Below are 15342 nucleotides of genomic sequence, written 5' to 3' on the forward strand. Positions count from 1 at the left end.
CTTCTTATGTGGGGACCAAGTTTTTGGCTTATAGTATGTGACTCTCTGAGTTGCTTGTCAAACGTAAGACTAGGTTAGGAGATTTCTTAAGAGAACAATTACTTCTAAAAACACAAATAGTCAATAACAAATAGTCAATAGACTGAAACTACTCCCCACCATTTTATCCTAGGTCGGTGCTCCATGTTGTCAGAACTGAGCATTATCACATTTGATGGAAACAGTGCTGCCTTATATAGTATGGCTTCTTACATCCTAGTTCGAATTCCTGGGGAAAGCATAGTTGTCCACATTGAAAAATGTTCTATGAATCAGGTAGGTCATGATCAGTTTCGTAGCCATTTATTTACAAATCTATACCTGATGCCTATTGTAGCAGCTGGATTCTCAGAGTGAAAAGGTGCTAAAAAACTCACTGAGACTGTTCGTCTGATATTGAAACAAAAAATATTTTTTGTAAATACATTACAGGCATATAGTATTACTCTAAATGATGTTTTTCAAAGTCATGTAATACCTTTCTTTTAAAAAGGCTTCATTCTTTATACTTCTTTTTTTCAGAATGGAAACTCACTGAAAAAGCTAGTGAGTATTTGCAAATTATTTAGTAAATTCATTGTGTTTAACCACTAAAATTATGTTTAACTCCACAAAGTTTTAATTTTTTTCCAAATTAAGGCTTCCTCTGGAAGAATCTCTGGTCTTTGTTTTAAGAAGTTAAATGTGACAACGTCTATACATAAAATACTTGTGAATAGAGTAACGAGAAAGGTAAGAACATAAAACTAAAAATTATCCTCATATGAGATGAATCTAAGAAATGATGTAAAACCATTATCTCTAAGCAGAGGGAAAATATAGGCAGACTTTCATTGCTCTTATGTTTAATCATTCTTCCAGGTGGAAGTCTGAAAACATGTTCTTTTTTTTTTTTTGTGGCTTGATCTCACTTTTTAGTCCATGCTGGCCTCCAACTTGCAATTCTCTTGTCTCAACTTCCCAAATGTTGGGATTACAGGAGTGCACTATCACACTCAGTTTAAAAATGTGTTTCCTAGTATTATATTTATTGCTTTATTTATGTGTCAGCACTGCAAATATTTCTTTCTTGAATTTAATTGTAAGAGCAATGTTAGTCATGCTAATAACCTCTCAGAAGCTGTGAGTGGCCAAGTTTCTTTGTGACAGAGTTAATGTGCATGTTTCAAATCAGACAAAGTGGAAATGACCTGAAGAGGGGGGACCATAATGTTGAAAAGCATACTATCCAAGAATACTGGAATAAAAACCATTATGAGAAGGACACATGGACAGAATGGTTTTGAGGTATTTACATCATTAAATTTTCAGCAAACAATACCTGAAATAAAAAAAATGAAGGCAAACTTAACTTTATTGTTATAAACTGAAAAAGAACAATGTATTATTAAAAAAAAGGTTTGAAGGTGCCATTTTTGTTTTACCCCTCATTCCAAGGAATGTATGTTTACCATGTAAGAGTGAGTTATAAGCTGGGTGCCTCACTCTGATCAAAATGATTCTCTTTAAAGTATAAGAAAAAAGTGTAAAGATTTTGCTTAAATTGGCTGACAATTTTTATAGTTTCAGGAAATAATTGCATCTGTTTATATAGGTCCATAGATTCTAAACTGGAAGTAATATGAAAATGAACCTAAAATATAATAAGATATTAAAAAGTTTAATTAAGCAAGACCTCATATATATGAATGAGGTAATTTTTTTGGATGCCGTCTTCGGTATGTTCTTTTCATTTTGATGAAGTTGATCTATTAGTAGGAAGTGGTTGTCATTGTTCTGAGCACTTGGGAGTAAGGGGTTATTTTTGGCCTTAGATAAACTTATCAGTGGCCAATCATTGGTCACATAGTCAACTAATAACCAGTTAGTTAAAAATATTTAGTGAGAGTTTATGTGATCAAACAAGATAGACCCTGATCTCTAGTAACGTATAGTTGTGTTGGTTTGCATAAATTTCTGCTGACTAGAAAGCAGGGAGTTACAGTTATAGAATTATGATCAATCTATCATGGAAGCAGAGAGAAGGGTCACTTTACGCAGTTGTAGGAGTATCAGCAGGTTTTTCTGACAGAGGAGACACCAAAAGTAAATGGTAACAAATGAGTAGAAAGAAGGAGAGGAGGAGTTACATTTCAGCCCCAGGTGGGAGTATTAGCAAGATATGAAGATGAGCAATAGAAGGTTGGCGAGATGTATCTTCAAAACCATTACAGATACTTTTTAGCTCATGGTTCCATGTGATCACCATCATTTAAAGCACTTGCAGTAGGTGTGGCTTACGTGGAAAACATTTGCTTAAAGCACTGTTTTTCAAAGTATAATCCTCAGATAGCTTGTACTAATATTATCAAGTGTACATGCTAAAAATAGTCTAGAATCTAATACAAATACAGGAAGTAGGATTGCTGGGGGCCTTAATTCTTATCAAGCTTGACAGATGATTCTTACAAAGATTATTGCAGTTGCACAAACCCTGTTTTAGAAGACCATGGAAAGAACCCAGATCAAGGAAAGCAGACTACAATAACTTTATTATCTTAAAGAAATATCCTATGATAATTTTATTATCCAAACACATATTAAGAATTTCTTAGTGTTATCAAAATACATTCAGGGAAATAGACATAAAAAAGTACATATAATATAGGAGAAAGTTATGTTTTGAGAAAAACAATGCAATGAGGGGAGAACATTGAATAGAGCCATGTATAGTAAAGGAACAATAAAAGAGCTTATAAAGTATAAGATACTGACAACAGCAGAGAAAAAATTTAAAATTAAAAATAGTTTATATTAAATCCTAATTTTAATAAGTGTATATTTTAATGAGCATTTTCCTAGTTTGTGTGTTTATGTTATTGCAGGTAGAAGTGGATTCTGTTGTTGTGCCTTTGCCATTTTCAAATCAAGAACTGTCCATAGAGGATTCTGGTACTATGTATGTGATTACTACTCCAGCTGGGTTGATCGTAAAGTGGGCTCATCTTACTGGAATCATAGACATTCACCTTGGCTTTCAATTTAACTTGTCATCCTACACAGAAGGACTTTGTGGTGAGTGCTGGTTTTCAAATTTCTGGCTCTGATATTTCTTGGAAAGTTGAACATAGCTTATGTTTGAATTTCTGTGCTTTAAATTTTTTGAAACATTATTTATTTGTTAATTTTGTTTCAGTTATTATTTATTTTTGGTGAGCCTGGGGCTTGAACTCAGAGCTTTGCACTAGCAAAGCAGGCATTCTACCATGTGATCCAGACCTCAGAGACATGTTGCTCTGGTTATTTTGGAGATGGGCATCTCACAAACTATTTGCCTGGGATGCCCTTGAACTGTGATCCTCCCAATCTCAGTCTCCCAAGTACCTAGGAGTATAGATGTGAGCCATCAGTGCCTGACTCAGTCTTTTTCATTAGTGTGTATTCATTGTACAAAGGGGTTTCATTGTGATATTTCCATACAGGCATACATATAATGTGCTTTGATAAAATTTATCACCCTTATTGTTCTTTCTTATCCCTCCTCTCTTACCCCTCTTTTAAAAAACCTTTAAGGAGTTTTGTTATGCTATTTTTATAAATGTATGTAATGTACTTTGAGAGAACATTAGTTTACCCATCTTTCATGGATGGGCAGTAATACTTGCTTTCAAGATTATTACACACTGCGTTCAGGTATCAAAACAGCACCTTGTACCCTTTAAATATGTATATTATATTTGAATTAAAAATTTTAAAAAGATTGTTGCTAGTATTAAATGTGAAAGTTATAATACTTGTTACATAATACACATAGGCAGTTGATGTTAATTTAGTACAAATATGCCTATTTAGTAACCTCACCAAATATTAGTTGAATACAATCTGAATGTCTAAAACTATATTTGATGCTTAAAACTTAAAAATGAATAAGGCTAAATCCTTGCCATCAACCAATTACATGAAACACCCAAGTATATTTTTTATAGCTTGAACATTTAGAGGAAAGTTTTGTCAAAATTAATTGCATATTTACTTGATGATTGGGAGTATGATAAACATAGCAAAAGGTTATTATTGTGGAAATAGTTATTATTTGAGTATATATAATAATTAACAGTTACAATTGAGTAATAAGGTACACTTTGGGAACACATATTTTTCTATAATTTATCATTTCTGAGTGGTATGAATTATTTGATTTTCATTATTTTTTCCCCTTCTGCTGTCATCTCTTACTTTTAAGGAGCCAGACACTCTGCTACTACACTCTACTAACTGGCTTCTTAGCTAAGTACCATAGAGAAGGGACAAGGAATCCTCTTTATTTTTTGCCAACCAAGTGTTACTGCCTAAATTTTGTGACCTCTATGAAAGTAAAGATGTGACTAGTTAAATGGATAGATGAGTGTTTTCAGGACCACTGGTTAGAAAAGCTATAGCAAACAGGTTGTGACCAAAACTGTGTATGACAATGAGCCAGAAACCATCATGAACATCTCATTCTACATAGCATTGTGGAGTCTGCTGGGATGGTGGCTGGAGTGCTGTGAAATCATAGTTTTACTAGCATTTGTTATTCTCTGAAATAGTTTAGATTTGAAAAATTAGTGACTGGTTGTGATATAGTGAACTAACAAGTTATTTTAAAAATTGCACTCAGTGCCTAGTATGTTTATAGGGCTGAAGCATCTGAAGCCACAGCAACTTTTATTTATTCTGATAAGCCTGCTTGGGAACTAAGATTTGATACTTAAAGAAAATATCTAATTCATAGTTTTCATTCTTGGAAATTAAGAAAAATTAATTAACCTACATGTTAATGTAGGTTGGATTCAGGTAAGGTCTGATCAGGGCTCTAGGTCCATTTTCTTTGTACTTTCCTTGGCTATGTAGTTCAGTGGTTGAAGAGTAAAGTCATCCTCATTCTGGCCTTCCTCAAGGAAGTTAGAAGCTGCAGCAGGTCAAAGCATTGTAGCCATCAGTAGGTCATAACACCACAACAAAGGGAGATGGTCTTGGTACTAGAATTCCTACTTCCCGTTCTTTTTTTTTTTTTTTGGGTGGTTTTTAAATTTTTTTATTATTTTTTTCTTTTATTATTCATATGTGCATACAAGGCTTGGGTCATTTCTCCCCCCTGCCCCCACCCCCTCCCTTACCACACACTCCACCCCCTCCCTCACCCCCACCCCCTCAATACCCAGCAGAAACTATTTTGCCCTTATTTCTAATTTTGTTGTAGAGAGAGTATAAGTTATAATAGGAAGGAACAAGGGTTTTTGCTGGTTGAGATAAGGATAGCTATTCAGGGCATTGACTCACATTGATTTCCTGTGCATGTGTGTTACCTTCTAGGTTAATTCTTTTTGATCTAACCTTTTCTCTAGTACCTGTTCCCCTTTTCCTATTGGCCTCAGTTGCTTTTAAGGTATCTGCTTTAGTTTCTCTGTGTTAAGGGCAACAAATGCTAGCTAGTTTTTTAGGCGTCTTACCTATCCTCACCCCTCCCTTGTGTGCTCTCGCTTTTATCATGTGCTCATAGTCTAATCCCATTGTTGTGTTTGCCCTTGATCTAATGTCCACATATGAGGGAGAACATATGATTTTTGGTCTTTTGGGCCAGGCTAACCTCACTCAGAATGATGTTCTCCAATTCCATCCATTTACCAGCGAATGATAACATTTCATTCTTCTTCATGGCTGCATAAAATTCCATTGTGTATAGATACCACATTTTCTTAATCCATTTTTCGGTGGTGGGGCATCTTGGCTGTTTCCATAACTTGGCTATTGTGAATAGTGCTGCATGATTTCTTTCTATCTGGTTAAGTCATGTCTATATTAGATTATCAAAGAATCAGATGCACAATTTAAAAAATTCTTTTGGTGCTAAAGTCAAAGGATATATAGTGTTGGCACTTCATTCAGTAAATCGCTCATTCATTTAACATCAAGTATGGCTGATTTACCTGTGCTGTTTATAGTTGACTTAAGGTATTTTTTTCCCTTCTACATGTCACATATCCTGTTAAGGAATTTGCAATGAAGATCCAGATGATGATCTCAAGATGCAAAATGGCACAATTATTACGAATATGGAAGATATAGAACTATTTATCAAGAGCTGGGAAATTGAAAAGTCATTTGAAGTAACAATGAGAAGACCTGTTAGGAATTGTACAGAATATGATTGCAGTCACTGCATAGAGTTATTAAACAGAGGTGTTTTCATTCCATGCCATGACAAAGTAAGTCAAAACACCATAAATAAGAAGTGCTATGTTAGACATGTTGGGAGGAAAAGCCAATAAATTTCTGTGCTTGTTGTGATATTTTTCTAGTGAAAAGAGTGTATCTCCAAACTTTCTGTAAGTATTTTTGGAATTGAGGATGACTTACTATTTGTAGATTTATAGAGACAAGAAGGATGATTATCGTCTCCTCCCTCTGATGCTTTGTTAAAACTGTGCTATAGTTTTTGAAAAATGAAATTCTTTCCTATGAGAGAAAGAGATGCCTCTGAGAGAAAAAGATAAATGATTCTTGATAACCTAATATAGAAACCAAGATGCTGAAGCTTTAATCAATTCTTTACTATCCTGGCCTCTTAGGTGTGTACTTGAAAGAACATCTGTCATCTATTTAATTTAATTGATCTTTATTACTCCCTAGCTTTCTGAGTATATGTGATTTAGTACATATTTTAAATAGTCTATGCCATTTAAAAAGATCCATTGTGAGAAACAAAACAGAAACAGAGAATTTTATGAATCATTTAACTAAAAGTTAGTGAGCATCTAGCACATATGAGGCACTGAGTTAGACTCCTGTGTTGCAGGAGTAAGACCCTCCACTGCCCTCAAGGTATCTAGAAGAAAGATAATCTGTGAACAGATATCCAGAATAAATGATTTCCAGCTTTGGAAAACACCTCGTGGAGAATTAGAGCTTTTAATTGTTTAGAAGGTCAAGTTTGCTAGGAGAGAAGGGATGGAAAGATGTAGACAGAGAAAACAATATATGCAAGAGAACATTTGGTATAAAAGGCCATGCAAGGGAAAACCTGATGCAGTTTGGTGCAACATATATGGAAGGGAAGAGTCTAAGAAGGAGATCAGGAAATTCTCTCTAGTACCTTCCCAGTGAATTTGATGGCAAAGGAAAAGAAAGCTGAAGTCCAAATATACACAAGGAATTAGACACTAGCACGAATGGATAGTTATTTAATATTAAAAATATAATAATGTAGTTAAAATGTAATAGATCTGCTACATAGGTAAAAACTGGGAAGGTGCTGGTTATGTTTTTACAGTCAAGGTTGAAAATATCATTTTTTTGCATAGAAAAATAGGATATGGATTTACCCTGTATAATTGAGCTAAAAAGCATCTAGCCATGGCCTTGAAGCTGAGTCAAGACAACATCCTTCAGTAAGATGGATTATAAACTGTGACTCCATGTCATTGAAAAATAGCAGTCAGTCACTGGACCAAACCATGGAAGATTCATAATAGATGGCTGCCACTTCGGTTGAGGCTACTGTAGTTTGACTGAACCATACAGGGACTGGAAATGGTGTGACCAGCTTCCAGGGCAAGAGTAGGATAGGGCATGATGAAGAACAGAGGAGTGACTACAGTCTACTACATCCACAAAGGGAGGCAAAAATGAAGGAGCCATATACATTATATAAGCAGACTTCTCTTCCCTCCCTGCAGGGTGGGGCAGGTCTAGGCTCCTAGAGAAGCCCTTGGACCCTGAAGAAGAAAAGTCAGAATTTAGCATCTATACACAGATGCTTAGTAGTATGTATTTCTGGAATGAATGGGTGTAGAGAAAAATTGGAATAAATGTAATAAGGTAAATCATCCAAAATGCAGATTGTCTGTAGATCAAAATGGACCATAGTCTGTAAAGATAATTAATCTATAATTAAATTAAAGCCTGCCAAATTATAAAGCTTATGTGACCAAAATGCAATATCAATACAAAATTTCTTCAGAAGTATTTATAAACTGGTTTAATGGGTGATGCTCTGCACAATTACAGAGTGTTTTAGGAACTTCTAATTTTATGTGTAATTGATTGAACTCTTAATTTTTATATGAGACAATTGAAATTAGAAGCATATATCAGAAATGGATTCTGCATACTTTTTTCCATCTTTGTAAGAACAATTTATGTAGGTTATATAAATCTACAAATTACAAATTATTATTATCTTATGTAAATTTATGGAAACGTGGATTCTCAGATGACATGTACTATTATAGATTCTTGAAAATCTGAAGTCTAAGAGGAACTATAATTAACTTTAGCTTGCTACTCTTTGATTCTCCAAATGGTCTTAGTCTAGTAGGACTTTTAGAAAAATAAAACCATGTAACTTATCCCAAGGAATAAATCTCTAGGTTTCACCAAAGGACTTTTGTGAAAAGTTGTGGATCAATTATACAGATTTCTGGAATTACGAATGTGATGCACTTTCTGCATATGTAGCCCTGTGCAACAAGTTTGATGTCTGTATTCAGTGGAGAACACCTGATTACTGCTGTAAGTAACTATTAACTGGAAAATATTCCCAGCCATTAAATAACATTATTTTTTCTTTTCATTCTTTATCACAAAATGATCTAGTAAGAATAAAATGCATAAGAAAGTATGTCAAAACACAAGTTACATTGCTCAACTTCAGAAATAAAAGTTATACATGAAACTCTCCTATATCCTTCTCCTAGTCCTCTCCTCTTCCTCCTTCCCTAGAGAAGTCACTATTCCAGAGCAGCACTGCTGATTCATCTGCAACCTCTGCCATCTCCAATTACACCAGGTTGTATCAATTCATACCACCACTAGTTGAGTATTCATTTTTTTTAATAGTATGTGACTTTTTAAGAGCAGTGAAAATCAACAAATATGTTCTAAAACATATAGAAACTGATTAGAAACACATTTCTTTTGACACAGAAGCATTAAACCTAAACATAAAGAATTTTTCTTTTTTTATGACTTGGGTGAGGTACATATTTTAAGTGTATTTCCATGTTTATTCTGAGTAGATATTTTGTCTACCCTCATTGCACAGGGAAGTAACTTCTTAATAGTTGACTCCACAGTTATAGGAACCAAACTCGGGCTGCCTGTTGATCATATTTACTTTATACAAATCAGATTTAAGTTTCCTACTGTTATACCTAGTTGAACACCTGGAAGATACTAAAGAATACCCATTGCTGATTTTGTTTCTGACTTGTGGACATAGTAAATGAAAAATGGACTTTGAAAAGACTAAAATGTCAAAATAAATCAGACCTTTCTTTCTTTTATTGGAACTCAAATAGGATACTTTTAATACTAGCAAATTCTGTCCTCTATTGTTCATAGCTCTGAGTTGCCCAGAGGGAAAGGAGTACCAGCCCTGTGTGCGACCTTGTGAAGCAAGAACATGTCTCAATAAATGGTTCTATGGATACTCTCCATGCTTAAATTTAAGAGAAGACTGTGTTTGCAAAAATGGAACTATTCTTCACAGACCAGATAAAACTCAGTGCATTCCAGAGAGAGAATGTGGTAAGAAGCAAAGTACAAAATATTTAGCAACCCCGCAAACAAGTAAATGCAAACATCATTAGATATTGGGAAAATATACTGAGAATAATTGACCGAAGATAGTCTAAGTATTGGAAAGGAAGTGAGTATGTTTGTAATTTGATTTTCATGTGACTTCATCTGAGTTAAGATTAAGAGTTTTGGCAATGACGTGTTTTAGTCTTTACCTGTGTGTATAATTACTGGGGAAGATCATGGCAAAGCAAGAAATGAAAATGTAGGTTGTGAGATGAATTTAAACTCCAGTTATTTCATGTATTAATGGTTTGCTTTTACCCCTATGAGCCTGAGGTTATATGTCTGTGAAATGGAAAAAATAGTAGTATTTAGTGTGGGATGCATAAAGAAATAAAAGGCATTTTGCATTTAGCATAGTACCATGGTCAATGTTTCCATGGGAAAACATTTAATTTTTCTACTTTCATTTTCAGACCATTTTATTTTGACACATTGTCTTCATAGCTGTGGCAGGTGAAAAATCACAAAACTGTGAAAATTGCAACATAGTACTTTGTCAGTCCTGAGAATCTTTATTATAGTAGAAGAAAAGGAAATTTGCTAATAATTAAAGGGAGGGACAAGTAAAAGTGAAAATGTATGTATGGTTTCAGAAACAAGCTTGTGAAAGCCAATCAAGAAAATATCTGCGGCCGGGCATGGTATCTCATGTCTATAGTCCCACCTAGTCAGGCAGTGGAGATTAGGAGGATCACGCGTGGAGGCCAGTCTGGGCAAAAAGTTAGCAAGACCCATCTGAACAAATAAGCTGGACACGGTGGTGCTTCCCTATTATCCTAGTTAAATAGGAGGCATAGGTAGGAGGATCATGGTCCCAGGGAGACCGCAGGCAAAAAGCAACATCTTATCTAAAAACATAACCTAAAGCAAAACAGGCTGTGGAATGGTATGACTCAAGTGATAGAGCTCCTACCTGCCTACTTCAAAGCCCTGAGTTCAAACCCCAGTACCACATGCACACACACAAATCTGTGGAAGGCTGTAGAAAGGAAAAAAATATCTAAAGAAAAGAGGAACCTGAAAAAGGATAGATTTGTAACATGTCATCTATGTTGCTGGATCAAGTCGTGATCAGAAATCCAAATAGGATATCTTGATTTATTTTAGTGCTTGAGTTGTGAGTGGTTTAACACTGTTGATGTTTTCAAGCATGCACTGATAGTGAAGACCAGCCCCGCACTGCTGGGGAGATTTGGACTGGGGGCATTGATGAATGCACGCTGTACAAATGTTTGGAGAATGGAAGCATTACCTCTATAGAGCCTGACTGTGAAGAAGAGCCCTCGCCCATTTGTGAACGAGAAGCTGAGGTTGTCATGGGGATCACTGATAAGCTGACCTGTTGTTCCAAGGATGTTTGTGGTATGTATATAGGCTGCGCCTTATAGTCAGTTAATACCATAAAATATGCTGACATTCCTTGTGAAAACACAGGGCATGCAAGATGCTTGGTCTAAAAATGTGTAAGGGTAACAATGCCGTGTGCCAAAAATGTCATTTTCTTCAGGCAAATTATGCAAACACATATGAAAAACTTGCTAGTAGCAATTAATATCCAGCAGTGTATGCAAGAGGAAGGATCTGGAAATCTTTGACCATGACAATCAGAGATGAAAGACAACACAAGACAGCTTTAAGCTGCTGCCTTCTCACACACAACTCATTTTGAGGGCTGAATGTATTTAACTGCAATGTAAAAAAAACTTGTTTAGTGGAAGCTATTTCCCTGATTGAGTTGGCAGCATAAGATTTTAGCTATGTTTACTAATTTTATAACGTTCTGTTGCTTATTTCCAGGATGTGACATGAGCTTGTGTGAAACTACCATTCCAGCATGTACAAATAGTCAAAAATTGATTGTTGGTTTTAGCCATCTTTCTTGCTGTCCACAGTACAAATGTGGTGAGTTAATCAACTCGGAAAAGTGCATGTGGTTCATTGTTCATTCAAAATAATGGATTAGGCTTATTCTGTGTCTCCATGGAAATGATTTATTATAAAAGATTGTGGAGTTGCTATTTCTACATATTTTCACTAATAGTAAGATCATTAAATTTATATCAATAAATTAAAAAAGAACTAAATGATACCATTTTATTCAGTTTATTTTATTTTATTTTCTCACTTACCAAATTTTAAATGTGTCTGTGTTTCTGCAGAATGTGACCCAGTCAAATGTCCTAACATTTCAACACCAGAATGCAGAGAAGACCAATTCATGATTCAAGTTCAACAGGGAGAGCCTTGTTGTTTTTACCCTTTCTGTGGTGAGTATTCTCAAGATAATTTCTAGGGAGCAGTAGGATCTGGGGAAGTCTCTTATCTGCTGTGAAGTTCATGGGACTGGTAGTGACCAGTATTCTGTTGTTATACTCATAGGAATTAAACTTAATGAGAACTGTAGAAAAGGAAGCTCAGCATTTTAAATAACTCTTGGCAATTATTACAATCAGCACCTTCCCCATCAACTATATATATTCAAATAGGATCAAAATGATAAAATCTAGTGTTTTCCTTTAATAAGTCAAATATGCAGTGTTTTTTGAAGAAAAATTTAGCACTGACTTTCTACTCTTGATCTTAGCCAAAAGACCTAGAAACAATAGTATTGGCTTTCTTTGAAGAACCAACTAGAACAGTGGACTTTGCTAAGACATTACAGGCTTTCCTTAAAACTTTCTCTTCTATCTACCATATGTGAGTTATGATTATCTCAAAAGAGAATGATAGAAACAAGGAACATCTGGGAAATAACTACAGCTAGATATTATGTCCAATGAGCTGGACATTCAATAATAAGATGTCCTGGCCTTTCCAATTCAACTGAATTATCATATCAAACACTGGTGATGAATGTAAGTTTCAGATGTACTTATGAAAATCAAAGCATGTGACTTTGAATTAGTTCAGGTTCCTTGACTGCAAGTGACAGAAGCTGATTGATTCAGGCCAGATTATGTATACCAATTATTGGAAAGTAGGTTTAGGATGAACCAGAACAGGTGAACCAGAAGAAAAGAAGCCAGATGTTCTAAGTGGAGCTCACTAGTGAGTCAGCCTCTTCCAGCCATGTCTTGATCTGGTGTGCCTCCATTTATGATTCAAATTCCATTCAAAGTGATTCTGATTATTCTGCTATGGGGTGGTCCTACACACTGGCATGGCAAGAGTGAGGCAGCTGTATTGGCAATCATTGTAAGACCCATGTGTATGGTATAGTTCTCAAGGACATTCAGAGAGTTATCACAGAGGGTAGGGATGATAAACTGTTTAACAGAACAAATTCGTACGGCATTGTTCATCCATAAATTGTAGTAATCAGGGACAGTGAATTAAGATAACTTCAATCAGTCAATCAATCAATATTATTTTGGTTTTAGTAGGACTAAATTACCTCAGAAATTTAAATACCTTATATTTCTGGTAAGACAATACTGCACTTAGAAAGCATAAAGCAATATATTCAGGTACTATTATTATTTTATTATCAAATAAGAAACTTTAGTTTTCCTGTTCCCTGTTTTTTTTAAACATAGTGTATTTTATTTTGATTTAGTTTGTATATGTTAATCTGAACTCATAGGTTATTTGCTTTTATTTTGGCTATGACTTATGGCTTTTGTCATACCTTTAGTTTGTGAATCTTGCACTGAACCTATTCCACTGTGTACTGATGGGGAATTTCTCACGGTGGATCTTAATACCACACATTTCTGTTGTCCTCAGTACTACTGTGGTAAGCATATTTTAACTGGTTTAAAATATTTAAATGTGTCCAAGAATTCCCTGAAAAATTTAGATGTTTAAAAGCCCAATGCTTCTTAGTTACTGTTAATCAAATCTGTCTTCAGGGCTCTTTGCTTGATGGAACTGTCCTAGCTTAATAACTGTGATTGGACCTCTTGCCAGTCATTTGTTTTGGCAATTGGGAGGTGGGAGAGGTGACACTTGGGAGGTGTCAGTCCACACTCTGCAGCAATGATGGGAGCAAACTGAGCGGTAGGTAATGAGAACTGGTAATTACGTCAAGTTCATCTTTACCCATGTGATCTATCTTTTTAGTTTGTGAGCCAAATCTTTGCACTACACCACTGCTTAACTGTGCAGAAGATATGAATCTTGTGGAAGAAAATGTATCTGGTCAATGTTGTCCAACATGGCACTGTGGTAACTAATTTTGTATTTTACAGTTTTATTACAATAAGTCAATATATTTCAATCAATGTAAATATGTTGATTTTTGTCTTTTAGAATGTAATTGTGAAAACCTTGTTATGCCAACTTGTGAAGTGGTAAGAACACATTTTTATTGACTTGTCAAATTGTGGTTAAGTAAATTAAAATAGTGTGCACTGGTATTACAGACGAGTCAACCCTTTTCCATTTACTTGAGATAGGAAAGTGCAATACATTGTTGTTTTTAACAGGTGATTGAATCTATTAATCTTATAGATCACTGTATTTAAAATGAAGCAAGACATTGAAAAGATATTATTTTAATATCTAAAGGTATCTTAATTATTAATTAAGACTTAAGATTATTAATCTTAAGTAATTCTTAAGAAAATACACTAATAATGCATATTTTGTAGAGGCGGAGGGGGACACTTATGTAACTGTTTGAACCTCCCTAAAGGTTATGATGAAAGTGCGAACTTTATAAAAATCGCAAAGACTTATTTTTGATGCTTATTTCGCATGTACTCCATGGTGCTTTACTTAGTTTTCTTTAAATATTTACCTTTATGATATGCTTATAAAGCTTGAGAAAGGTAATATATTCTTGGCTCTATCAGAGAAGATACGCTTTTTCTCACAAAGACATTATTACTTTCATTTTTTCCCTCTTAGCATGCCTTTGCTTTATTTAGAAAAACATTAATACAACTTGTGCTGTAATGATAAGAGTTTTCACCCTGACTTACATGGAATGTTTAAACTTTACAAATAACTTTCATAATAATTTTCTCATTGATTCCGTGTGTATACTATATGCACATAAACTGAAAAGTAGAATTATGACACTATATATTTCTCAAGTTCTTATTGCTTATATAACATGTTTAGAATATTATGTCATCAAACTTTAACACAGCAGATATATTTAGCTCATCTCAAAAATAAGGTAACCGACTGACTGAAATCTTTAGGATTCAAAGCAAGAGTGGCTTGTGTGTGTGTGTGCGTGTGTGTGTGTGTGTGTTCCTTTATTCTTTCCTCTCTGCCTTAACTCTTCATTTCCCTTACAAAATGTAGCCAAGACACAACTTGAAGCAAATACTTGGTTCCTGTTTGTGGCTTTGACTCTTGAGCTGTGCCTCAATTTCCTGATATGTAATATAAAATTAAAAGCAGTACCTAATCATAGGAAGTAAATAAATCACATACTAAGATAGAACCTGACACACAGAAGGGATCAATAAGTATTCACTGTAATTATTGCTACAGTATGGCAAAATAAACATATTCAGAATGTTAACCACCAGGTGGAGATCGCCTTGGGATGAGGACTAACAAAAAAAGTTTGTAAGAGTGATAGTCAGACTAAGAGCAACGGATGAAAGCAGTTGAATTAATTCATCTAGAGGTTGGTATGAGCAGGTGTACATGCACAGAGGTATGAAATAAGAGATTATTTCTGAAGGATAATGATCTCCCCCCTGCTTGAAGAAAGAACTAACTGGAGGAAGAACAAGG

The 15342-nt window shown here is 34.8% G+C and overlaps 1 protein-coding gene across 17 annotated transcripts in view; it reads left to right on the forward strand.

The window, feature by feature from the left end:
* Otogl (otogelin like) overlaps positions 1-15342 on the forward strand; it is a 225051-nt gene that overhangs the window by 198404 nt on the left and 11305 nt on the right. For 16 of the 17 annotated variants that reach the window (XM_074084013.1, XM_074084010.1, XM_074084011.1 and 13 more), the window contains 13 exons: positions 173-315; positions 562-585; positions 679-771; positions 2904-3093; positions 6052-6266; positions 8430-8571; positions 9403-9588; positions 10795-11007; positions 11443-11547; positions 11805-11912; positions 13280-13381; positions 13708-13812; positions 13897-13937. In XM_074084013.1, coding sequence (XP_073940114.1) covers positions 173-315; positions 562-585; positions 679-771; positions 2904-3093; positions 6052-6266; positions 8430-8571; positions 9403-9588; positions 10795-11007; positions 11443-11547; positions 11805-11912; positions 13280-13381; positions 13708-13812; positions 13897-13937 — 1667 coding nt within the window. The remainder of the gene's footprint in view (positions 1-172; positions 316-561; positions 586-678; positions 772-2903; positions 3094-6051; positions 6267-8429; positions 8572-9402; positions 9589-10794; positions 11008-11442; positions 11548-11804; positions 11913-13279; positions 13382-13707; positions 13813-13896; positions 13938-15342) is intronic. The other variant, XM_074084022.1, reaches the window with a different exon arrangement.

Source organism: Castor canadensis, chromosome 8 (assembly GCF_047511655.1).
Source record: "Castor canadensis chromosome 8, mCasCan1.hap1v2, whole genome shotgun sequence".
Classification (NCBI taxonomy): Eukaryota; Metazoa; Chordata; class Mammalia; order Rodentia; family Castoridae; genus Castor; species Castor canadensis.